The sequence below is a fragment of the Salminus brasiliensis genome, chromosome 10 (genome assembly GCF_030463535.1).
Source record: "Salminus brasiliensis chromosome 10, fSalBra1.hap2, whole genome shotgun sequence".
NCBI classification, from domain to species: Eukaryota; Metazoa; Chordata; class Actinopteri; order Characiformes; family Bryconidae; genus Salminus; species Salminus brasiliensis.
The window spans coordinates 40,797,852-40,822,638 of record NC_132887.1 but is presented as its reverse complement, the minus strand read 5'-3'; the positions used below and the strand labels follow the sequence as shown (position 1 = coordinate 40,822,638).

General features: G+C 44.4%; 2 protein-coding genes across 2 annotated transcripts in view; one reads left to right on the top strand and one right to left on the bottom strand.

Annotated features, from left to right (window-relative positions):
• Window positions 1-16,752, top strand: part of cnksr1 (connector enhancer of kinase suppressor of Ras 1) — a 33,354-nt gene extending 16,602 nt beyond the window's left edge. The window contains exons 5-21 of the mRNA XM_072688910.1: window positions 279-320; window positions 1,828-1,947; window positions 3,078-3,137; window positions 3,965-4,033; window positions 4,903-5,064; window positions 6,758-6,843; window positions 8,513-8,628; window positions 8,811-8,920; window positions 9,041-9,074; window positions 9,571-9,746; window positions 11,255-11,328; window positions 11,466-11,537; window positions 12,217-12,290; window positions 12,553-12,626; window positions 13,107-13,209; window positions 13,380-13,558; window positions 14,057-16,752. Coding sequence (XP_072545011.1) covers window positions 279-320; window positions 1,828-1,947; window positions 3,078-3,137; window positions 3,965-4,033; window positions 4,903-5,064; window positions 6,758-6,843; window positions 8,513-8,628; window positions 8,811-8,920; window positions 9,041-9,074; window positions 9,571-9,746; window positions 11,255-11,328; window positions 11,466-11,537; window positions 12,217-12,290; window positions 12,553-12,626; window positions 13,107-13,209; window positions 13,380-13,558; window positions 14,057-14,389 — 1,884 coding nt within the window. The 3' untranslated portion in view covers window positions 14,390-16,752. The remainder of the gene's footprint in view (window positions 1-278; window positions 321-1,827; window positions 1,948-3,077; window positions 3,138-3,964; window positions 4,034-4,902; window positions 5,065-6,757; window positions 6,844-8,512; window positions 8,629-8,810; window positions 8,921-9,040; window positions 9,075-9,570; window positions 9,747-11,254; window positions 11,329-11,465; window positions 11,538-12,216; window positions 12,291-12,552; window positions 12,627-13,106; window positions 13,210-13,379; window positions 13,559-14,056) is intronic.
• A 517-nt stretch (window positions 16,753-17,269) lies between these two features.
• cldn23l (claudin 23-like) lies at window positions 17,270-20,888 on the bottom strand. The gene is made up of 2 exons (XM_072690619.1): window positions 19,821-20,888; window positions 17,270-19,713 (listed from the first exon to the last, which is right to left on the bottom strand). Exons 1-2 carry the CDS (start codon window positions 20,067-20,069, stop codon window positions 19,276-19,278), a joined length of 687 nt encoding a protein of 228 aa, XP_072546720.1. The 5' UTR covers window positions 20,070-20,888; the 3' UTR covers window positions 17,270-19,275.
• Window positions 20,889-24,787: the final 3,899 nt, after the last annotated feature.

Sequence of the window (24,787 nt, the reverse complement as noted above, 5' to 3'; positions counted from 1 at the left end):
GGTGTGTGGGTGTTAGTGTGTGTTAGAGTGTGTTAGAGTGTGTGTGTGAGAGAGAGAGAGGTATTAATGAGTAGCCTGAGTTAGCTGAGTCAACGGTAAGGATTAGGGAGGAGTGTGTTTCTGTGGTGGAAATGTCAGGCTGACTTCAGGCACAGCTGAAGCTTCCCAAACAGGAACACACAGCAGCCAGCCGAAGTGTGTGTGTATATGTGTGTGTGTGTCTGTGTGTGTGAGTGATATTACACTCATGCCTGCTGTTCTCTCTGCTGTGTTTGTAGGACATCACCGTGTTCGAGAAGGAGAAGGACATCATAGCGATCGTAAGTCTTTTTCTACTTTCTTTAAAAGCTCCATACGTGTTCTACACCGATCAGCCATAACATTAGTACCAGCTGAAGAGAGCAGCACTTCAGACTTTCTTCATCTACAGTGTCTCCTCTCAAAGGGTGGATCTACATATCAGTCAGTGAGTGAAGATCTTGAAGATAAAAAATGGACAAGCGTAAGAATCTGAGACACTCTGACAAGAAGAACCAGACTGTGATGTTCTAGATAGATGACTGGGTCAGAACATCTCCAGAACATCAGGCAGGTCTGATGTTGTGGGGTGTTCCTGGTATGCAGTGGTCAGTACCTACCAAAGGTGCTCCAAGGAAGAACAACAACAGGGGCCTTGGGTGCCTAGGTCTTATGGGTGCTCCTGGAGACCCCAGCTCACAACTTGCAGGACGTACAGGCCTTAAGGATCTGCGGCTAACGTCTGAAGGTGCCCTGTGGTTTCTGGTCTTGCAGAGTCCATGCCTCGAATGGTCAGAGCTGTTATGGCGGCGCAAGGGGGACCTTCTCAGTATTAGTCAGGTGGTGCTAATGATATGGCTGGTCGGTGTCTATCAGTACTGTTATATTAGCTTGGCTGTTATGATAGCATTGGTCTCTCAGTTTGCTCAGTCATACGTCTGCCCACCTCTTAATCACCTGTTTGCCTCGTTGCTTCAGGTGCAGCCTGTGTGTGCGGCCTCTGGGCTGCGTCTAGGTATATAACGTAATAAATAATAATGTAATAAATAATAATGTAATAAATATGTCTTAAATTTAAACCCAGATGACTGTGGGCTTAATAGAGCTCATTAGAAAAGCAGGCTGGGTCAGTTGAGTGTAGATTCGTCGGCTGGAGGTTTGCAGTGCGCGTACGACGCCTCCTTCCTGTCTGTGATGCAGTACCTGAGTGCAGGACAGTAATCAGTTATGTGTATCACAGCGGCAGTGACAGGCTGGGGCCCGCCTGACTGAGTGTGTTATTTATACCCTTGTGTAATGGTTAAACGCTGAAATCGCGTTCATTGGACGGATGCGAACAGTGACTCTTACGCCTGGGTATGAATTTATCTTCAAATCAAAACTTAAATGTAACTGAAAAAAAAAACAAGTAAGTCTAGTTCTGCCGGACCGCCATTGGCTGCATAGACTCGTCGCTGGCATTTCAACAATAGAGAGTTTGGGACCCGAGTATCTGCTCTTTACTGTGAAAAAGGTTCCTATCCTGCCTGGTACAGGACTCCAGCCCTCAGAGCCTTAACATGTAGACCCCCTATTTATAGTTGATGAGGCCCAGGACCTCATCAACATGGCTTGCGGCTAACGCCTGGGTAGCGATGCTGGGCGACCCCCCCCCCCCCCCCCCACCCCCCAGAGGGGGTATTGATTCGACATGCTATCGCTCAGATACTTGTTAACTTTTTGGCTAAGTGTGGTCCTCAGACCCTCAGTACCAGAAAATGTTGAGCTCACTGCTCACTCTCTCTCTCTCTCTCTGTCTCTCTCTCCCAGTCTCGACAGTTGGTGGCGATCTGCGATGAAATTTTCACCGGTGTTCCTGAGGCTGTGCTTACCCACAATGCTCAGCTGCACAGCGTAGACCTGGTCCCTATCTCTCCCGGAGAACAACTGGTACTAAAACCCTACATGTCCAAATGTTTGTGGACACCTCTTCTAATGAACGCATTCAGCTACTTAAAGCTGCACCCATTGCTGATACTGATGTGCAAATGCACACACACAGCTTGTCTAGTACCTGTAGAGAAGAAGTACTCCCAATAGAATAGGACTCTCTGGAGCAGATCAACATCATGAACCTATTGGCTCCATGCTGCCTAATAATGCCAGGCGTGGGCTAGAGGGGCATAAAGCCCCCAGCCTTGAGCTGTGGAGCAGTGGATGAACTGTGTTCTCTGGAATGATGATGGTGGAGGAGCTCCATCCAGTACTTTTGAGGGTGAGATGATGAGATGGGGTTGATGAGGTGGGGTGGTGATCATCATCCAACATCCTGACCTCACTAACACTCTTGTTGCTGAATTCAATCAAATGGACAGTAGAGACAGTTACTCCACCACTCTGTTATAATGTGTGTTTTTAACGAGTAAACTCTTAGTAGCAGATAAACAGGCCTACAGATCATTTACTCAGACGAATAAGACTCTCTCTCTCGTGCTCTCTCTCTCTCTCTCTCTCTCTCTCTCTCTCTCTCTCTCTCTTCGTTGTTTATTCTCCCATTGCCAGACATTATTGCAGAATCAAGCTGATTAGATTTCAGGCCGTTTGTTGCTGCAGACGGATTTGGAAAATTCTTTCTGACTTACGTAAAGTTCCAGCATGAGAAGGAATTCAGCATTGCATGTCCGAAAGTATCCGGACGCCCCTTCTATTAAGAGAGTTCAGCTGAATTGAAGTGTCTGACCCAGGTGTTCACACACAGCTGTATAATCTCCATAGAAAAGCACCGACGAATAGAACGGGGCGCTCTGGAGCAGCCTAAGGTCACCGTGCCCAGTGCCGAGCGTGGGCTACAGGGGTATAAAGCCCCCTCCCTCCCCAGTAGTGGACAGTGGGCTCCTCTGAAGTATCTTTGGGATGAGTTAGAGGGGCAGAACTGATCATCTGCGTCAGTAACTGACCTCACAAATGCAATCATATCTTCCTCACAGCAATGTCCTGGAATCTAGTGGGAGAAACTCCTGGCTGGGTCTGTACAGACTGCAATGTGATACAGTGTGTGTGTGTGTGTGTTTGGTGTTTAGGGTATTGAGATCACGTCCACCGCCTCCAGCCATCACTTCATCTCGGGAACAGCAGCTGAGGTACAGAAGCTCTCCTCCTTATCCACTGATCTCTCAGCCAGGAGCCCAAACGAGGCTCTCTGACCAGCAGCTGAAACACTGACCACACCTCTGACACCCCCTCCACCTCCCCCCCTCCAGATACACCACAGAGGCTACACCGATACTGATACCACAGCACAGACTGGGGCAACGAGAGGGTGGGGTAGAGGGGGGGTGAAATGGAGAAGATTGGGGAGGGGGGGGCAGATGGTGAGGATAGGGAGCTAGAGAGAGAGAGAGAGGGAGAGAAAGAGAGTGAGGGAGAGAGATAGAGAGTAACGAGAGGGGTGTGAAAGAGAAAGGTCAGGGAGAGTGAGAGGTAGGTTGTGTGTGTGTGTGTGTCTTCGCTGTTAGGGAAATGAAGCCTGAAACTGCCCATCCTCCAGGAATCACACACACCAACACACACAACCTTACACTTCTCAGAAAGTCCCCGGGTTTCCACTAAAACACACACACACATATTGACACACACACACACACCTCGGGCAGTAAATGAGCCGTGTGTGAACACCGTTAAGGTGTTAAAGCAAGGTCCTCGTTCCAGTATCACCTGTCCAGGGGTGGATGTATAAGGCAGCAAGTGTTCCCAGTATGCAGTGGTCAGCACCTACCAAAAGTGCTCAGTGATGCTTATGGAGGCCCCGCCCACCTCACAACTCACAAAGGATCTGCTGCTAATTATTAATATTTAGTTGACTAATTATTTTTTTAATGATGTATAAAGTTGGTCTGCGCTGTGTGTACATGTGATTGATATGAATGAACAATGCAGGCTCTGTCTCTCTCTCCTGGCTCGAGCGCAGTCTCCGGCAGAGTTCTCTGAGAAGATCTTGGCGGGCGACGAGGTCATTCAGGTCAATGACCAGATTGTGGTGAGCAGACTCAATTACAGCAGATTACTGTCATTAGCCTGATAGTTATATTAAAGCTATCTCTATTTTTATAATAACTGCTATTGATGCCAGTCAATAATGAGGGGGGCGTGGCCAGAGATTTGGCAGGGATGACCTCTGCACTTTGTCATTAATTAAGAGTTTGTAAAGCTGTACTGTTTTTTACAGGGACACAATAGAATTAAATACATATAGAGAGATAATACATATATAAACGTATATATATAACTTGAGAGATGGTAACTTTACAGGGGGATAACATATTTTTCATTTTTCTAGTATTTCTAATGTTTACTTTTTTTTTTACTCTTTGTCTCGTAGAAGAAGCTACAAATCTACAAAGCTAGCGTTTTGTTAAAACAAGTGATTTGTCCAATAAACATCATTTTATGCTGATAAATTCCATTTTTGCTATTGTAAGCCTGACTGGTGCGCCCCCTAGAGGTTAAAACTTCAGCTATGCTGCGTCCTTAGTGAGGATTTTTCCCTCTGTTATGGAAAGTGGGCGGTCGATGATCTTCCAAATGTTACGTCACTGTGCCACTGTGACGTCTGATTGGTTGCTTTCCACCCTGTCCGCACCTCACTAAACCCCTCCACCTCACACTCATTATTAAGCCCCGTGCTGAGAGGGTGGAGTCTCACTGATACTGTGGGAGTATCTCAAAAACTGATGTGCTCTGTTCTGATTGGTTGTCAAATTCACATCCGGGTTAAAACGCTCCTCATTACTTCAGTGTGAATGGGGCGGGGCTAAACTGCTGTATGGCGATATGTAAATAGTGTTGAAATAGGCTGATTTTGCAGCTCAGCGGACTGTGGCTTAGTGTACCTGCCTTGTGCTCCAGGTGGGCTGGAGCAGGAAGAACCTGGTGGCAAAGCTTCAGGAGAACCCCAATGGAGTGACCTTACTGCTGAGACGAGCGCCAGCGTCTCTCATACAGAGGGAGAAAACCGAATCTGCCTCTCCGTCGCACAAGGACAAGCCCGCGGAGTCTGTCTCCTCAGAGGTGAGTCCGATCACTGTCTGATCTCTCCGTCCACAGATCCACACATACAGACCCCTGACCATATTAGTGTCAGTTTCTCTCACTTTGTGGTAAACACACACATCCCAAACCCCATACCTCAGTCCCCCTGAACATCTCCGGACCCTCTGTTAGTTGCTCCACATTTGTTATACCTGCAGGAATCTCTGGATTTACTATTCCGTAATTAACCTTATAGGGCCCATATGCCACCTTGATATCCGTTTAGACTGCTTGTGTGGTTTTAATTATATTCATTTGGAATTTTTTAATAAGATTTGTTTATTTATATTATGACCAATAGGAAAAATATATGTAAATGTACTGGTTTTTGTGACATCACGCATCAATTCAAATTGGGTGTTGACAAACAAACTCAAAAAAATGTTCCAAATTTTCCATATGGACCCTTTAATGTTAACATTCTGAGATAAAACTAGCACCTTGAATCTTAAAGGGCCCGTATTCCATAAAAAAAAACACTCAAGTGAAGTGGAATGGGTGGGGCTAAACAGAAGCAAACAGGACAGGTGGAGGTATATGTTAATGAGGTCTTGTGACGTCACAGGAATAAACAGTGTATGAACGCTGGGATGGAACAGGTGATAGTTTATGGGCCCTTTAAGCCTTATTGGTTAGCACCTATTATGGTATGCAGTATATGGTACGATTAGTGACTCTAAGTCACTAACACTATGCGGGTGGCAGTTGGCATAGCGACAGAGGACCTGACATCACTCTTTGTAGTTGCAACTTGTTCAGTTGTTGTACACACTTCCTCTTTGTGACATCAGAAACACTCCCTATGCTTCTATAACCCCCCCCCCCACACACACACACACACACACTATGATCTTCTTTTGTATTTGTATCTAGGAGGGAGGATATAGGGAGGTATACCTGTTCTGTAGCTTCTGTCCAGAGGGAGAGGTTGCTATGACGACAGTGACTTCAGCCCTCCTGAGAATCATCTCACTGTGTGCTGTGACACTAACACACACACATGTGCACACACACACACAGGACTGAGTCTTGTGATTGGGGTGCAATTTAAATAGTCTTTGAGGTTTGTGTGTGAGTGTGTGTGTGGCTGTAGGGGGTCTTTTACATTTTAGAGGAACTGTATGACACACACACTCCTTCCCAAATTAAGTTGTAATAAATGCAAGTTGACGCGCTAATAGCACACCTGTATGATTGACACCTGTATGATAAGGTAGCAAGGTCGGAGCGTCTCCCAAATGACACCAAGGCATGGTGGGGGTTGCGGGGTGGGGGGTCCCAGTGGTAAGTACCTACCAACTGTGGTCTGAGGACATCCCATGTGGGCGGAACCAGCAGAGTGTCCATGCTAACCCCTGTCCACCATCGCCTACAACAATGGTGCAGCTCCACCTCCCAACTAACAGGACAGGATCTGCTGGAACGCCAGAGACACCACCTTGTATGTAGAATGAAAGCACCTAGAATGAAAACACATCTTATTAGGAATGGTTTGGCTCACTGGTGTAAACTATATATATATAAATATATAAATATAGACACAAACACTCTATGACATCCCCCACCCCACACACACACTGCTGCTATCAGAAGCAGAAGTGGTCCTTGTCTGTGGTTGTTGTCAGTCTGTGTTAGTGAGTTAACGGAAACCCCCCTCCTGCATTGCTCTCAGAGGGAAGAGGAAGAGGAGGAGGACAGGAAGAACAGGGGCTCTGTTTTCGAGAGAGTGGCTTCATCCGTCCGCTCCACCGTGTCCAGGTGAGCTCACCTACACTCACACACACACACCTGCTGCCCTGCTGTAGCCAGGATGCTTTCAATTGTCAGGTGAGCGAAGAAATCCAGTCTGAATTTAGACTGAAATAGTTTTGGTGTTCTAGGTGGTGTATAGATATTGTAGACTTTATAGGTGGTGTATATACCATAGTAGATGTTGTATTGACATTACAGGTGGTGTATTAATGTTATAGGTGGTGTATTGACGTTATAGGTGGTGTATTGATGTTACAGGTGGTGTATTGATGTTATAGGCGGTGTATTGACGTTATAGGTGGTGTATTGATGTTACAGGTGGTGTATTGATGTTATAGGCGGTGTATTGATGTTATAGGCGGTGTATTGATGTTACAGGTGGTGTATTAATGTTATAGGTGGTGTATTGACGTTATAGGTGGTGTATTGATGTTACAGGTGGTGTATTGATGTTATAGGCGGTGTATTGATGTTATAGGTGGTGTATAGACTGTATTAGATGTTGTATTGATGTTACAGGTGGTGTACTGGTGTTACAGGTGGTGTATTGATGTTATAGGTGGTGTACAGACTGTATTAGATGTTGTATTGATGTTACAGGTGGTGTACTGATGTTACAGGTGGTGTATTGATGTTACAGGTGATGTACTGATGTTACAGGTGGTGTATCGATGTTATAGGTGGTGTATTAATGTTACAGGTGGCGTACACACTGATGTAGATGTTGTATTGATGTTATAGGTGGTGTATTGATGTTATAGGTGGTGTATTGATGTTACAGGTGGTGTATAGACTGTATTAGATGTTGTATTGACATTATAGGTGGTGTACTGATGTTATAGGTGGTGTATTGGTGTTATAGGTGGTGTATTGGTGTTATAGGTGGTGTATAGACTGTATTAGATGTTGTATTGATGTTTCAGGTGGTGTATTGATGTTATAGGTGGTGTATTAATGTTTCAGGTGGTGTATTGATGTTACAGGTGGTGTACTGATGTTACAGGTGGTGTGTTGATGTTACAGGTGGTGTACACACTGACTACACACTGTGTTAGCCACGGTTCTGAGTGTGCTGTTGGGTTTTGGGGGAGCTGTCCTGTCGTCCTGTTGGTATTAGAAGTGTGTGTGCTGTGTGTGTGCTGGTGTTCTGGCCCGTCGGCTGCGTGCTGGTGTAATTCTGTGGACTAAGCCTGATGATCAGAACACTGTGGTTCTGGATTACTGTGTGGTTCTCTCTTGTACACGGCGGCTGAGCCTACAAGCCGGGTTTGTTCTGCTCTGGCGCTCCGTGGTGAAACTGTAAGCCAGGGTTTAGCGGTGGAGTCGTTTATGTAATTGAGACTATGTGGTCGTGCACTTATGACTTGTGTGAGTGTGTGTGTGTGTGTGTGAGAGTGTGTTTACACCATATCAAATCTTGTTGAAGTGTGTTTTGCCACGTTTGTGTTTGTAATAATGTTTTTAATAATCTATATAATTTATATTAAGATTAAAATTTGACATTTAGGCTAATTATCCTTATTAATTAACTACTGTTTATTATGTGCTAATGACTAAATGCATTATTAATTAGTTATTAATTTGCTGTGGCATGAATAGGGTTTATGGGGTTACATATAAAACACTGTTAATATGTGTGTGTGTGTGTGTGTGTGTGTGTGTGTGTGTGGTTTAGGATCTCAGTGTCGCCCCCTGATGTGCAGCAGCTGACAGTACAGGACGACTCTGAGCTGTTTAGTGACCACAGCTTTGATGGCACCCACACTACACACGCCCACCAGCAGGGGGCAGGTGAGTCACACTGACACCTGGCTGTTGTTTTTTTAGCCATGCTGTTCTCCTATTGGTGGATTTTTAGGCATGTCATATGTACCTACACCTATGCCTTAATCACAAACACCAGAGGGCGCCAAACAATATGCACTGATAATGCAGCAATATGACCCCCCCCCCCTCGTCCCCTCGACCCCCAGGTTCAGTGTTAGACGGGAGTTTGCTTAGTGTGAAGAGGAGTCTGTCTTCCCTCAGCCTGGACTCCAACCGGTCCAGAGTCAGCTCCTGCCCCGAGATGAGGGGCAACGTGGTGAGTTACAGCACGAACACACACACACACACACACACACACACACTTATGCTTTATATAAAATTAAGATAATTCTAAAAAGCTTCTGCTGAGTTTCTGTGTCCTGTTTGCCCCCTGCAGGAGGAGAAGGAGAACAAGAAGATCTCCACCAAAGGTACGGCCTTGCGTCCTCAGCTAAAGCAGGAAACTCTAGTTTGGTACAAAATACTGTGCTCGATCACTGAGACCATGGTCAGTATCTGACCTGTGCTTCTTTAGTTACATTTACATTTACATTTACATTTATGGCATTTAGCAGACGCTCTTATCCAGAGCGACTTACAAAGTGCTTTGCTATTTACCCAAGAAAACCTCAGCTAGTTAGAATAGACTAATACAAAAGATACCTCCAAGCTTAGACATTACTAAACACAATACAATAAGGCAACCATAGAACTATTCGTCCAAGTACTCTCTGAAGAGGTGGGTTCACAACAGGAGAAGCTAAGCTAACATCGCTAACAAACACTGGCCTTAGACTGTCACCAGTCAGTGTTCTAGACAATGACTAGCAATCAGCAAGCAGGTCTTGTGGATGTGAATCTGGGCTCAGTGATCAATTGTGTTACTCTGATTTTTTAAATATTGTAATATACTTTTGGACCCCTCAGGCACGCGGACGGCGATGAGTCGCAGGCGGGTATCGTGTCGGGAGCTGGGGCGGCCGGACTGTGACGGGTGGCTGTGGAAGAAAAGGAAAGACACAAATGTGTTCATGACTCAAAAATGGCAGAGGTTCTGGTTTGTCCTCAAGGGAGTGACGATCTACTGGTACACCAGCCAACAGGTCAGTAACAGGCTCTGTATCCCAATCTAACTCAATTAAAGAGCAGAAGCTGTACTATAGTGAAAGTATGGTACTGTATCTCAATCTAACTCAATTAAAGAGCTGAAACTGTACTATAGTGAAAGTATGGTACTGTATCTCAATCTAACTCAATTAAAGAGCTGAAACTGTACTATAGTGAAAGTATGGTACTGTATCCCAATCTAACTCAATTAAAGAGCTGAAACTGTACTATAGTGAAAGTATGGTACTGTATTCCAATCTAACCCAATTAAAGAGCTGAAACTGTACTATAGTGAAAGTATGGTACTGTATCTCAATCTAACTCAATTAAAGAGCTGAAACTGTACTATAGTGAAAGTATGGTACTGTACCCCAATCTAACTCAATTAAAGAGCTGAAACTGTACTATAGTGAAAGTATGGTACTGTATCCCAATCTAACTCAATTAAAGAGCAGAAACTGTACTATAGTGAAAGTATGGTACTGTACCCCAATCTAACTCAATTAAAAGAGCTGAAACTGTACTATAGTGAAAGTATGATACTGTATCTCAATCTAACTCAATTAAAGAGCTGAAACTGTACTATAGTGAAAGTATGGTACTGTACCCCAATCTAACTCAATTAAAGAGCAGAAACTGTACTATAGTGAAAGTATGGTACTGTACCCCAATCTAACTCAATTAAAGAGCAGAAACTGTACTATAGTGAAAGTATGGTACTGTATCTCAATCTAACTCAATTAAAGAGCTGAAACTGTACTATAGTGAAAGTATGGTACTGTATCTCAATCTAACTCAATTAAAGAGCTGAAACTGTACTATAGTGAAAGTATGGTACTGTATCCCAATCTAACTCAATTAAAGAGCAGAAACTGTACTATAGTGAAAGTATGGTACTGTACCCCAATCTAACGCAATTAAAGAGCTGAAACTGTACTATAGTGAAAGTATGGTACTGTACCCCAATCTAACTCAATTAAAGAGCTGAAACTGTACTATAGTGAAAGTATGGTACTATACCCCAATCTAACTCAATTAAAGAGCTGAAACTGTACTATAGTGAAAGTATGGTACTGTACCCCAATCTAACTCAATTAAAGAGCTGAAACTGTACTATAGTGAAAGTATGGTACTGTACCCCAATCTAACTCAATTAAAGAGCTGAAACTGTACTATAGTGAAAGTATGGTACTGTACCCCAATCTAACTCAATTAAAGAGCTGAAACTGTACTATAGTGAAAGTATGGTACTGTATCTCAATCTAACTCAATTAAAGAGCTGAAACTGTACTATAGTGAAAGTATGGTACTGTATCTCAATCTAACTCAATTAAAGAGCTGAAACTGTACTATAGTGAAAGTATGGTACTGTACCCCAATCTAACTCAATTAAAGAGCTGAAACTGTACTATAGTGAAAGTGTGGTACTGTACCCCAATCTAACTCAATTAAAGAGCTGAAACTGTACTATAGTGAAAGTGTGGTACTGTGGTGTGTGGTGCAGGAGGAGAAAGCAGTGGGTTTGGTGAAGATCGGCAGCTACAGCATAGAGAGTGCAGGAGAGCACAAGAGGAAATAGTAAGTCCTTCTACTCTAATGATTATAAATTGAATGATTATTGATTTTAATTTAGCAAGGCGCACTTTTAGATTGCTGTGTTAATCTCTCTCTCTCTCTCTCTCTCTCTCTCTCTCTCTCTCTCTCTCTCTCTCCAGTGTCTTTAAAATGTTCCACCCACGTTTTCAGAACTTCTTCTTTGCCGCCGACAACGTTACCGACATGAGCAAGTGAGTTTAACATTAACACACACACTGTTCTCCAGTCCGTGTTCTAGATAACAATCACATAATGTCAAAAAACACAAACTCCAGTCTATTAGAGATTACTGACATGCAGAGGCTTGCAGTTAGCATAGCACTGTTCTAATTGGTGGAGTAGCAGCTTCTGCAGACATTCACTAAACATTGCAGTGCATCTGAATGTTGGTCAAATGTGCCCCCTGCTGGCGGGTATCTATTATTGACCAGGAGTGCCCAATATATACCCAACACATTATAAAGAACAACTGCCAGATTTATTTTACAATCCTATCAGAAGATTATGACCACCTCTGGTTTGGAATGAACCCGACCCGTCATATCAGCTCCACTGAGGAGCGCGTTGTTTCACCCTGTTTGTTCTTCAGTGGTCAGGACCCCACAGGACTGACCACCACAGAGCAGGTAGGTAGTATTTATAGAAGTACACAGTGCTCAGTGGAGCTGATAGAATGGGTTGAGTGGATATATCTATATTTATATATATTGTACAATTTAATAGATAAATGATATAAATTGTCCATATTTGCTGTTTTTCACTTTATACTGTATCAGAATTTCATGATGAATTAAAAAAAGATTTGATTGAATGAACCAGAGCAAAAGGAAGTGAACTGATTCGCAGACTGATCGATTCCGTCTCTAACAGGTGGATAAACTGTCTGATCACGGCCATCCAGAAATACAAAAAATTCCAGCAGAACCCTCCGGACAGCGAGGCCGGTATGTGACTTCTGACCCCATTCTGACCAGTAATAAAGCCCTGGCTGCTCTGAGACGCAGCAGAGTGTTTAATGTGTTGAATGCAGGTGAAATCCGAACTTTGATGGGTGCTGTTCAGTCGTTTGTGTCGTTTTGGATGAACATGCAAAATGATTCATTGATTGATTGGTTGCTTGGATCTGGTGCTGTTTGCTGATTGGTTTATTTACGCTGGTGCTGTTAGTTTATTGGTGCGTGAATGTGTGTGTGTGTGTGTTGACAGAGTATTACAGTGAGACGGAGTCAGAGGAGGATGGGTCGAACTCACCCCGAACTCTAAAGAAAAAAGTATCTACGGTGAGGAGACACACACATACACGCACATACACACACACACTATTTCTCTTCAGTTCATCATTCAGGATTTCACCTTCATTTTTACAGTCATATGCATAAGTTTGTGCACCCTGGTCAGTGTAAATGTCAATAAGCCATTACAGGTGGCTGTTCAGTCTGTTCCTGTTCCAGTCAGACATCAGTCATTAGGCACATACACACAATATCAGAGTTCAACTTAGGTGCATAATCCCTCACGGTAGTAGAAACACAAATATTTACAAAAAAGAAACACATTAACGTAGACTACACACACACACACACACAACTGCAGAATAATTAACAGGGCTTAAACCCCGGCCACCACTTAAACCTTACATGTGGCTCCTGGACCTCTTCTCTGGCACGCTTTAGTGTAAATGCAACACATCCGTTCAATCTGTATGTGTGTGTGTGTGTGTGTGTGTGTGTGTGTGTTTTATATTTCCCTTTCTACGGTAGAAGGCCCAGTCCAATACACTTCCTCGCACACTGGGAAGGAAGTGCAAACCAGCAGGGGGAGCTGCAGTAACCACTTCACCAGCAGGGGGCACCAAAGCTGCAGGTACTGTCAGGCACTGTACTGTACTCTACACTTAAGAGCCTCGTTCAGACTGCAGATCAGAACAGGAGAGGGAAAGGAATGAATTAGGAATTCATTTGAAATAAAATCTGAATTATTAATGGACTCTCTCTCTCTCTCTCTCTCTCTCTCTCTCTCTTTTTCTCTATCAGGAGCTGAGGACGAGATGAGCGAGCTGTTTAATAAGCTGAAAGAGGGAGGAGTGTCTCTGATTGGTCAGAATCAGCCAGTCACTCACGACCAGCTCAGGAGATCCTTCATCCGCCGCAACAAAAACCCAGTCATTAACGAGAAAGTTCACACACTCCGCGCCCTGCAGAGCACACTCAAGGTGAGACAGATGTGCAAGTGCACACACACAGCTTGTCTAGTCCCTGTAGAGAAGTACTGCCAATAGAATAGGACCCTCTGGAGCAGATCAACATCATGAACCTATTGGGTCCATGCTGCCTAATGCCAGGCGTGGGCTAGAGGGGTATAAAGCCCCCCAGCATTGAGGAGCTGTGGAGCAGCGGAAGAGCTGTGTTCTCTGGAATGATGGAGGAGCTCCATCCAGTACTTCTGGGATGTGTTGGGAAGTTGGTGATCATCATCATCCAACATCCTGACCTCAATAACACTCTTAGTGCCATCAAATCCTCACAGCAATGCTCCTCCAGAATCTAGTAGAAAGCCTTCTTCTTCCCTGGACAGTAGAGACAGCTACTCCAACAAAAGCAGGATAACCAGGAGGTGTCCCAATACTTTTGTCCATATATTGTATTTATAATGCTCTCATTGTCTTATAATTCGAATCCTTTCCTGCCCTGATTCTGATTGTGTCTCTCAGGCGAAAGAGGCGGAGCTTCTGCTCATTAACAAGCTTCTGGAAGATTCGGAGCTGACGCCGCAGAAGTTCCGTCAGTGGAAGCAGAGGAACGAGGACCTGCAGCAAGAGATCGAGAAACTTGCCGCTGAAAAAAGAAAGAAACATGCAGAAGCGACCCCAGAGAAGACCCCGGCCAAGATGGCTAGCGAGGACGGCGGTCTCAGTCTGAGCGATGGAGAACAGCTGGTGGACGCTGAGCTGCCTAGCAATGGAAAATCTGCCCAGGAGTCCCGTCCGGGAAAGCCGTCCGACGGAAGAGCAGAGAGCAACACCGATAATTACTTCTACATCTGAGCCCAGCACAGCTGGCCGACGGGGTTCCTCCACAGTTCCTCTATTCAGGGCCGGGTGTTTTCAGCCTTGTTCTTTTGAGGAATAATTGACATCAGTGTTGCTAAGCAACATACGTTATATTCCCAAGCTGGATTGCTTGGCTAGCTAGTCACGGCAGCTCTTGAATGAGTTACCTTTTACGAGTGGATCCATCCGGATTCTGAAGATTCTGGAACTCTACAGGTAGGTGAATAACACTGGAGTTAGGAAATAATGAAAACGTTGACTCTTTAAAGCTATTACGGAGTCGTGTGATCACACAGAAGACAGGACTTCTTCATTGCATCAGTGCTGTCAGGCTCTGCTGGACCTTCACATCATTCTGAGATGTTGGACCCCAATGCTGAAGATCCATGTTTCTGATGATATGACATCAAAAAAATGAATGAATGAATGAATTAATGGACCATTGTTAGCCATCACTGGAGAGAAATCCAAGTCTTCATTAGGCCAGCCCACATCCAGCTTGCTAACTTAGCTCCATGTTTGGTACCTTCATCCACCACAGCTCAACCAGAGCCTGTAGTTATCAAAGCTTCTCAGGATCATATAACCCAAACAGTGCCGTAAAAAAAAAACTAACTGACCTCAGTGCTGTTTGTGTTCGCACTGTAAGTGGAAGTGGATCTGCCCTCCACTGAATCGTGGGTAGTGTGGTTCAAGGTTCTAAAATAACATCTGATTTGTTGATCCACATTAAAAGATCTGGCAACACGAAGCTCTGGAAGAGTTTAGAAGTGTTTGTGTTGTAAGCCTTGAGGTTCTTCAACCATGAAGTGAAACATAAGGGTGGACTGGGGTCATTGTCTTTTCACAAGACCCAAATCAATTGGCCTATACAAAGAATCACGGGTTAGACAGGTTAAAAAAATTCAATAGAAACCATGAGTCAGTGTTGGGAGACCACTTGAGTCCAACTGTGGAAACACCCTGAAAGTCATATGGACATGTTCTAAACACAGGCCCAACCCTAACCCTAACCCAGTTCGTTTTAGAACATTATGAACAGCTGACTCGTATCAACACCACCACCAGGCGCCTCAACCTTTTTTGAAGTATGAGAGCCTTTGGAGCTGCATTAGGATCGATGACCTGCTTGGAGAAGTTTTAGATCTACAGGCTCTGATTTTTGTAGTGTGACCTTTCCCAACCAGCCTTGGTGGGTTCCAGGTGGGCATGGGCTCTGTGTGGGTTTGTACATGTGTTGTTATTGGGAACCAGAAGGGCAACGATACAGCCCAACTTCTGTCACATGGATCCCATCTAGGCCATGTTTAACCCCTTCTGATCCCATCACTGACCCTGGTGGGCGTCCATATGTGGTTATACCTTGTGGTTCCGAGTTGGGCTGCTCATACAGGCCCCCCATGGACACGTTAGTGGGGGTTCTACCAGTACTCTGTAAAGCTTATCCAACCTCACTGTTGCCGATACGGAGGAACACATTAGTGGGCGGAGTCTGGAGAAGACAGCTGGGGCTACAATCAGGACAATATCAGCGTCGCATTTGGTCGACTACTGGTGCTGGCTGTGTCTGTGCTGAATGTGTCTCTGTCTTCCTGAAAGTATGAAAGACTGTCTGCAATAAACATATATACACACCAATCAGCCATAACATTAAAACCACCATCATGTGAGTATCTAACATTATCTGCTATCAAGTGGATCCAATGGCTCCTGTCTGTCGAGGGGTGGATCTACATATCAGTCAGTGAGTGAACGGTCAGTTCTTGAAGGTGATGGAGGTGCTAAAGCAGGAAAAATGGACAAGCGTAAAAATCATTTTGACAAGAACCAAACTGTGATGTTCTAGATAATGACTGGGTCAGAACATCTCCAGAACATCAGGCATCAGGTCTTGACAGGCTCATGGGTCTCCAAGGCTCTCATGGAGGTACCACCTCAAGGCTGAAGAGGTCATGTGGAGTCCATGGCTTGACGGGTCAGAGCTGTTTTGGCGGCACGAGGGGAATATTAGACTGGTGGTTTTAATGTTATGGCTGATTGATGCATATATAAACTAGAACAAAGTCACCTGAAGGCACATAATGGCCTTTGACATATTCAGAATTTTTTTAATAGTCCTTTTACAGAAAATTAGGAGTAATATATATATATGTATATTTTCTGGTTCTGTTGGTTCTGTATGTTGTAAATTTGTGCAGTGATGGAAAATGGAAAAGCTTTTCATTCAAGTGGACTTTGAATCAGATCTACTGATTATACAGAACCAAGGCATGATTTCTAGACGACGATGAAATGTAGTTTGTCATACAGATGAAAGTGTTACAGTTTATTGTAAATAAAAGAAAAACAAATGCTGATGAAGTGTTTACTTTGTTCACGTCCAACACAGATGGCAGTTGTGGTTGTCGTTGTTCCTTCTCTGGTCGGCCTAGCATGAGGTTGTAGCCTTTTAGCCAATCTGCTGGCTGCTGCACTTCCATGTAATAAACGTTTTCTAAACCTTTAAGCTTTTATTTTCTGTCAGAAATCGGGTTGATGTGAGAGAAGAGATTAAGACCTGTTGTTTGAAAATAGTGGGAACGTCCTTTAGGAAATGTGTTATATTTAGATCTGTTGTGGCCGTTACGCTGTTTGTTGAGGAATTTGACATCAACCTTTGTGAGGTGTTAGCACCCCCCGCTGGACTGTGCTTTAGCCGTTTCTGTGTTCTGGTGAGGACAGAGATATTTTCAGAAATGCTGCTGGAGATGGAAAAAAATGTGTTTTCAAAAATATCCGGACATGTGAACGAGGCCTAAAACTCTGGGTGGGAGGAAGCGTAGAGAAAAGCTACGAGGCGTGTAAATCAGAGTAATAAATAAATAAATACACCACTTTCATTTCAAACACATTGCTATTCATTTTAATCCACTGATATGACAGAACACAGGTACAACACATTAACAAAAATATATATAGTATATTATTTATCATCTCATTTGTTAGTTCTGTTTTTTTTTCGATAACTAAACAGTCGTCCCTTCAGAAGAGCCATAAATATCTGTACACGTCATAAACAGTCTATTTACACTATTTCAGATCCCTGCTCTCACATACGCACGAAAGTCTGTTTACACCCCCGTCACACAGCAGCTGGCTTTACACAAATAGGGCTTCGAATTGACATTAATGAAAGGAATGACATCACACAGGTAGCAGGAAATTCACTTCCTACAGAACTGACCTACACATTTACTTCAAGGCACTGTTTATTTGTGTACTCACCATAACTCTCTGATCTCTTTACCCTTTTTATTTATTTAATAATACTGTTATTATTTAATACATTGTGAATTAAAGCTTGTGATGGCTCTCAAAAAGAAAACCCCTTATAAGCACAAATTAGCAATACTGAACACTAACAGCTGTCACATTATTATTAATAATATAACCAATAACAAACCAGCTCTGCTTCTGAGCCAGTCGAAGCTACAGGAACACAATCAGCGTTCAACTTCAGTCAGATATCAGATATCGTATACAGTCAAATACATTCATCCAGTTTGTTTTATATAAATGATCATGTTTTTCATCATTTTTTTTGTCAGTTTGTAATAACTGATCATATTATAGCATAAACTGGTTTATTCAGGGGGATTCATATCATAATAACTATAATTAGAGCATGTACATTTTTTCACCAAGAATTAAACTATATTTTTGATGCATAAAAAACGATAAAACTAGATGACTATTTCTTTATTAAATACATAAAAATCTACATTTTAAAATGAAGAATGTCCAATATGGGTCCAAGCTGAAATTCTGAACTACCATCTTGTGATAATTTAACTGTAAATTAACCAAACTTCTCTAAATAAACTTTACTACGTTACTGAGAACCGGTGAAGTACATCATAAACATTCATTGTTCTTTTATTAAAAACATGATTTTTTAAGAGACAGGCTCTTCCAAAAGCAGACAATCATTCATCAGATGCCTGAATTCCAAAAAAGAATCCAAATTTTTAGCTTCTGGTTATTTTTTCGTAAACTCGGCCCAGTCCAAGAGGCAGCACTGCTGTCAGGCACTCCCGTTGAGTCTGGTCTCCTCTGATTGGCTCTTCCTCGTCCTCTTTGAGACTTCTAAATGTTTCATCTTGGTTCTGTTCCGTGGTCCTTGCTTATGTTTTTTTTTTTTTTGGAAGATTCTCCTTTTGGGTCCTCGTTGTTCTCAGTGGTTCTAGCTCACGCACTTCGGTTCAGTCTGGGCTTCTCTACTTGATCTGGTCTCCAGTCTTGGTTCCTCTCAGCTCCTCCTCATGGTTGTTGTGAAAACAGGCTACATACATGATAGCACATTTTAACCCTCTGTGGGCAGACTGTCACAACCTATGAGAGGTCTATGAGGAGTGTGATGGTGTCAGATGTCGTCCACGGCAAGCAAATAGTACCTGTTATTCTTGCGGAGAGTCTAAACGCATAAGTTGCGAAAGTATTTGTACAGCAGGACACTCTGCTCCTCAGGCAGCTGTGCAGGAACACAACACTGATACTGATCACAAAAATGAAACTGTGTGGAATTCTAGTTTAATGCTGAGCTAAACTGTATCTTAACGTTATCTTAACGTTATCCTAACGTTAGGCTACGACTGGCTACTGTTATGTCATGTGACCTCAGGTTCAGGTTCTGATCAGTTCCAAATCCAGACTGTTCTGCAGGTATCAGCCCCATCCTGTCCAAAGACTGGCCGTTGGATTGGCATCATCCCTATTTATCCCTACCTAGATATACAAGGAATACTGGAGGAATCCTTGAGTCATAAACATCGGTAAAACATCGGTGAATTATCGTATACAGCTTTGTTTGGAGGACAGCATTAGCCTGAGAGAAGCTCCATTTAGCAGCTCACCTCGTATGCCTCCGTCCTCTCTGTGTGGGCCCGTTTGGGGCAGGATGGGCACCGTGGTCGCCTGAACCCAAACAGCAATGCCACGCCCCCCAGCACCTGCACCCACGCCCCCAGCCAGCCGAAATACAGCGACCCGGCTGGCCGCAGGGTCAGGCTGGGCAGCTTGTGTACATTCAGTGCCCGGAATTCAGACATGGTGGAGGCCAGCTCCACCCCCAGGTCCGGCAGGTGATGAGTGTAAAGTCCTAGGGCAGCCAGGCTCAGCACACCCGCCAGCGCCACCAGCAGGCCGCCGGTCGCCGCAACGTTTCTGAGTGGAGTGTCCATCCAGCAGCGCAGGCCGATGCTGGCCAAGACTATCCCGGCCCCACACAGGAAGAGGGAGGAAAGGACCAGCCCCTGGGCGGCTCGGACGCGGGTGTCACGCTGGAGGTGGTAATAATTGATCATTAGGGACGTAAACGTCTGATCACGGATCAGTTTGGTTTGTTTATTATTGTTTAGGAAAGAATTTGATGGAAAATACGTCTCACCTGGTACGGTCCAGACACCGGCCAGCACTCTCTGAGCTCAGAGTGCTCCACCTGCAGGCAGCTTTCCCACAATCCATCAGAGCGAAGGAGGAGGAGGTCTGTCCCTTTGCCCCCACCCACAGCCCTTCCGACCCCACCTAGTCGGGCTTCACCCTCCCTCCACTGTGGCGTGATGGCTGCTGTGAACACTAGCACCAGTCCCAGTGGGGCAAAGACGATCCCCGTCACCATGGAGGCTGGAGTGTGCATTGTGGGTAATGTAGTTCTCTAGAAAGGAACTGCTGGGTCACAATGCCTTTTTGGATTTCTCTGAACAGTCATGGGTCATTTGCTCTTTGGATGAGTCATTAAAACAATTGCCCAGGAGAACCCAGGATGAAAACAGTTACCTCCATTCTTCTGGTCTCCTGCGGTTCAGACTGGTGGGGCTGCAGCCGCCCAGAAAAGGAATCTTTAGGTGGCCATGTCATCGGGATGTCCATATCCTGCTGGAGCTCTTCATACAGGTGGGTGATGTAGTACTGCCTGGATGTCCTGGATTTCAGCTTACAGATGCCTGATGCAGTCTTTCAGAGAAGAAGAGTTGGAGCGGTCATCACGAGTTCGCCGTTATGCCGTTCGGTCTCTACCATTCGCCACCTAGTTGAAGCAAAGACACAACAGCACCCTGGAAGATCCGGAGATGATCCCTTACGCTCACAGAGAGAAGATTCCAGCACAGGCGCTCCAAGACCAGACCGGCTTCTTCAAGCACCTCAGAGGACGTTTCCCCATCCCGTCTGTCCGGCAACTGTTCGGCATGCCACTGGAGTGTTTGCGGCTGTGGGAGCACGTCTCTGGCGGTCCGTCTCTGCTCTGAGCTTACATACAGAATGGCTTCAAGCATCCTACGTCGCCCCTAGCAACCAGCAGAGTGGAGCTGAATGTCTGCCTGTTGCTAAGAGACAGTAACCTGGACGATCTTTCGGCTGCGCTCTTACTGACACATTTAGAGCATTCAGTTACAAGTATGTGTGTGTGTGTGTGTGTGTGTGTGTGTGTGGAAGTGTGTGTGTGTGTGTGTGTGTGGAAGTGTGTGTGAGTGTCCTTGCTTAGTTGGGCTTTATCAGTTGGGTCAGTGAGCTGGACTGACCTTGGTTTTGTTCAATAGAGGGAAAAGGCTTGTGTGTGTGTGTGTGTGTGTGTGTGTGTGTGTGTGTGTGTGTGTGTGTGTGTGTTCTGAATTCTGAAACAGGTTGCATCCCACAGAGACAGACAAAACAATCTGACGTCTCTCTCTCTCTCTCTCTCTCACACACACACACACACACACACACACATTCTTGCAAGCAAATTAGTAAGCCTCACTCTGTTCAAAGCCAAGACTAGCAGGCTTACTGTTACAATATTACGATGTTTGATGTTTGATGTTTGATGGATGACTCTTCTTTATAACCTTCATAACGTCTTTGTAGATCAGCCGGTAAAGGAGATCAGAGTAGACGGGTAAACACGTCAGCAGAGAATCTGTACTTTTGTGCCAGTTATAATATACTGCACTGTACTGCAGCACACCGCACCATACCTCACTGCACTACACCACACCACACCAAATCCTACCACACCATGCTGCACCACACCATATCACACCATACTGTATCATACCATACCATACCACACCATACCATACCATACCATACCATACCACACCATACCATACCATACCATACCATACCACACCATACCACACCATACCATACCATACCATACCACACCATACCATACCATACCATACCATATCATACCATACCATACCATACCACACCATACCATACCACACCACACCACACCATACCATACCATACCATACCACACCACACCATACCAAACTGTATCATATTCTACCATCCCTTACTATACTATACCACACCATACCACACCACACCACACCATACCATACCATACCATACCATACCATACCACACCATATCACACCACATCATACTGTACCATACCGCACCATACCATACCATACCATACCATACTCTACCATCCCTTACTATATTATACCACACCATACCATACCACACCATACCACACCACACCATACCACACCACACCATACCACACCATACCATACCATACCATACCATACCATACCACACCATACCATACTGCACTATATTCTACCATCCCTTACTATACTATACCACACCATATGTACCATACATCACTACACCATACTGCACCATACCACACTTTACTGAAACACCATATCATACCGCACCATACCACACCACACCACACCATACCATACAACACCATACCGCACCATATGGCATATCATACATACCAAACCTCACCCTACCATACTGCACTGTACTCTACCATCTCTTACTTTACTATACCACAATTTACCATACCACACCATACGTACCATACCTCACCATACCATACCGCACCATACTCTACCATACCTCACTATACCATACTGCACCAAACTCTAACATCGCTTCCTATACTATACCACACCATATGTACCATACCTCACCATACCACACCTTACTGTAACACACCATATCATACCGCACCATACCATACCATACTGCACCAAACCATACTGTGCCACACTGTACCATACCTCACCATACCAAACTGAATCAGCCCCATATCGTACCACATCATAGCGTATCATACCACACCATACATACTGTACCTCACCATACCTTATCATACCATCTTTACCATACTATACTTTACCATACCTCACCAAATTGTTCCTCACCATCACCATCACACCGACACTGTGGGTTTGTGGGGGCGGTTGGTGACTCTATATTAGAGATAAACTGGAAGAGGCCCAAGCTGATCTTTTGGTTGCTGAGACTAGGGTCATGGTGGAGCAGTGCGATATTCACACACCAGAACAGCATATTGAAGTCACCTCGTCTCTGCTGGTGTGCTAGAACATCACTACAGCCAGCACAAAGCGCTAGAACCAAACCCTGAAACACGGAGGCATGGCGCCATGGCAACCCAGCAACAAACACGCAGGACCGAAGAGCCTGAAACGCACAGGAAGTTAATTAGCTCTGTTTACACACTTACACTTATTAGATCAGACCGACCACTGAGTAAAACCCGTCCTGTGGGTCCAGAGCTGAGACTGACAAGCAAGGAATCTGTGGATTCTACACACACACTGCACTACACACACTACACACACACACTTTATTAGAAACACCTACAGATCGCTTTATTACAAACAGCTTCAGAGCGCCCCCTACGCTTCCTGTAGTGTATTACAGTCTGTCAGAATGAGTGTGTGGATCATATGAACATTATAGAGCGTTATAGAGCACCCCCTACGCTTCCTGTAGTGTATTACAGTCTGTCAGAATGAGTGTGTGGATCATATGAACATTATAGAGCGTTATAGAGCGCCCCCTACGCTTCCTGTAGTGTATTACAGTCTGTCAGAATGAGCGTGTGGATCATATGAACATTATAGAGCATTATAGAGCGCCCCCTACACTCCCTGTAGTGTATTACAGTCTGTCAGAATGAGTGTGTGGATCATTATAGTGCATTATAGAGCGCCCCCTACGCTTCCTGTAGTGTATTACAGTCTGTCAGAATGAGCGTGTGGATCATATGATCATTATAGAGCATTATAGAGCGCCCCCTACGCTTCCTGTAGTGTATTACAGTCTGTCAGAATGAGCGTGTGGATCATATGATCATTATAGAGCATTATAGAGCGCCCCCTACGCTTCCTGTAGTGTATTACAGCCTGTCAGAATGAGCGTGTGGATCATATGAACATTATAGAGCATTATAGAGCGCCCCCTATGCTTCCTGTAGTGTATTACAGCCTGTCAGAATGAGCATGTGGATCATATGAGCATTATAGAGTGTTATAGAGCGCCCCCTACGCTTCCCGTGTTTTCACTGCCTCACTGAAAACACTTGTCAGTCATTCAGAGAAGAATGCGCCGAGCAGGCCAATGTGTGTGTGTGTGTGTGTGTGTGTGTGTGGGTGCTGACAGATGAAGCGATAGTCTGAGATATAATCATAACAGGGTCAGATGTGTGTTTGTTTGTGTATCTCTTTTGTTTTTTGCAGGGTGTGTGTGTGTGTGTGTGTGTGTGTGTGTGTGTGTGTGAGTAATGTGAATGACGTCAAAAGGAATTATTAATGAGGAATGAAATACACCCACACCTCTCTCTCTCTCTCTTTCTCTCTTTCTCTCTCTCTCTCTCTCTCTCTCTCTCTCTCTCTCTCTCTCTTCTCTCTCTCTCTCTCTCTCTCTCGGACCTCCCTCTTCTTTTCCATCTCTATTCCTCTCTCTCTTTTTTGTCCTTTTTTCCCACACCTCTCTCGTCCACTCTCATTTTGTCTCTCACCATCTTTCTCTATTTTCATCTCTCTCTCTCTCTCTCTCTCTCTCTCTCTCTCTCCCTCCCCATCTCTGTTCACCCCTCCCTCCCTCACTCTCTCCTTCTTCACCTCTATCTCATTATTTCTCAATTCAAGTTATTTTTAACCTTCCTGCTGTTTCAGGACAGACCCGAGAAAGAGAGAGAGAGAGAGAGAGAGATATATATATATATATATAGAGAGAGAGAGAGATGGGAGCTGTAAGAAAGCAGAGCTAGAGAACATCATTTCCTTTTATCTTTCTCTTTCATCTTCAGAATGACTCCATCCCATAATACTCAGTATTCCCTGCAGCCGTTTTCAGGATTTGATGATGAGAATAGTGTCTGATATAAACTCACTCCCTGGCCACTTTATTAGAAACCCTCACCTTGTACTTCCTTTCTCATTGAAGTACCCAGGCGTTCTGGGTTGTCCCAGTTCTGTATAGAACCGCTGCCTCAGAACCCTTCTTAGGAGCAGAAGATGAAGAGAACGAAGATGAAGAGAAGAGTTCTCAGAACTTTGTGTATTTTTGTTTTTATTTTCCTTATAAAATCAGATGAAA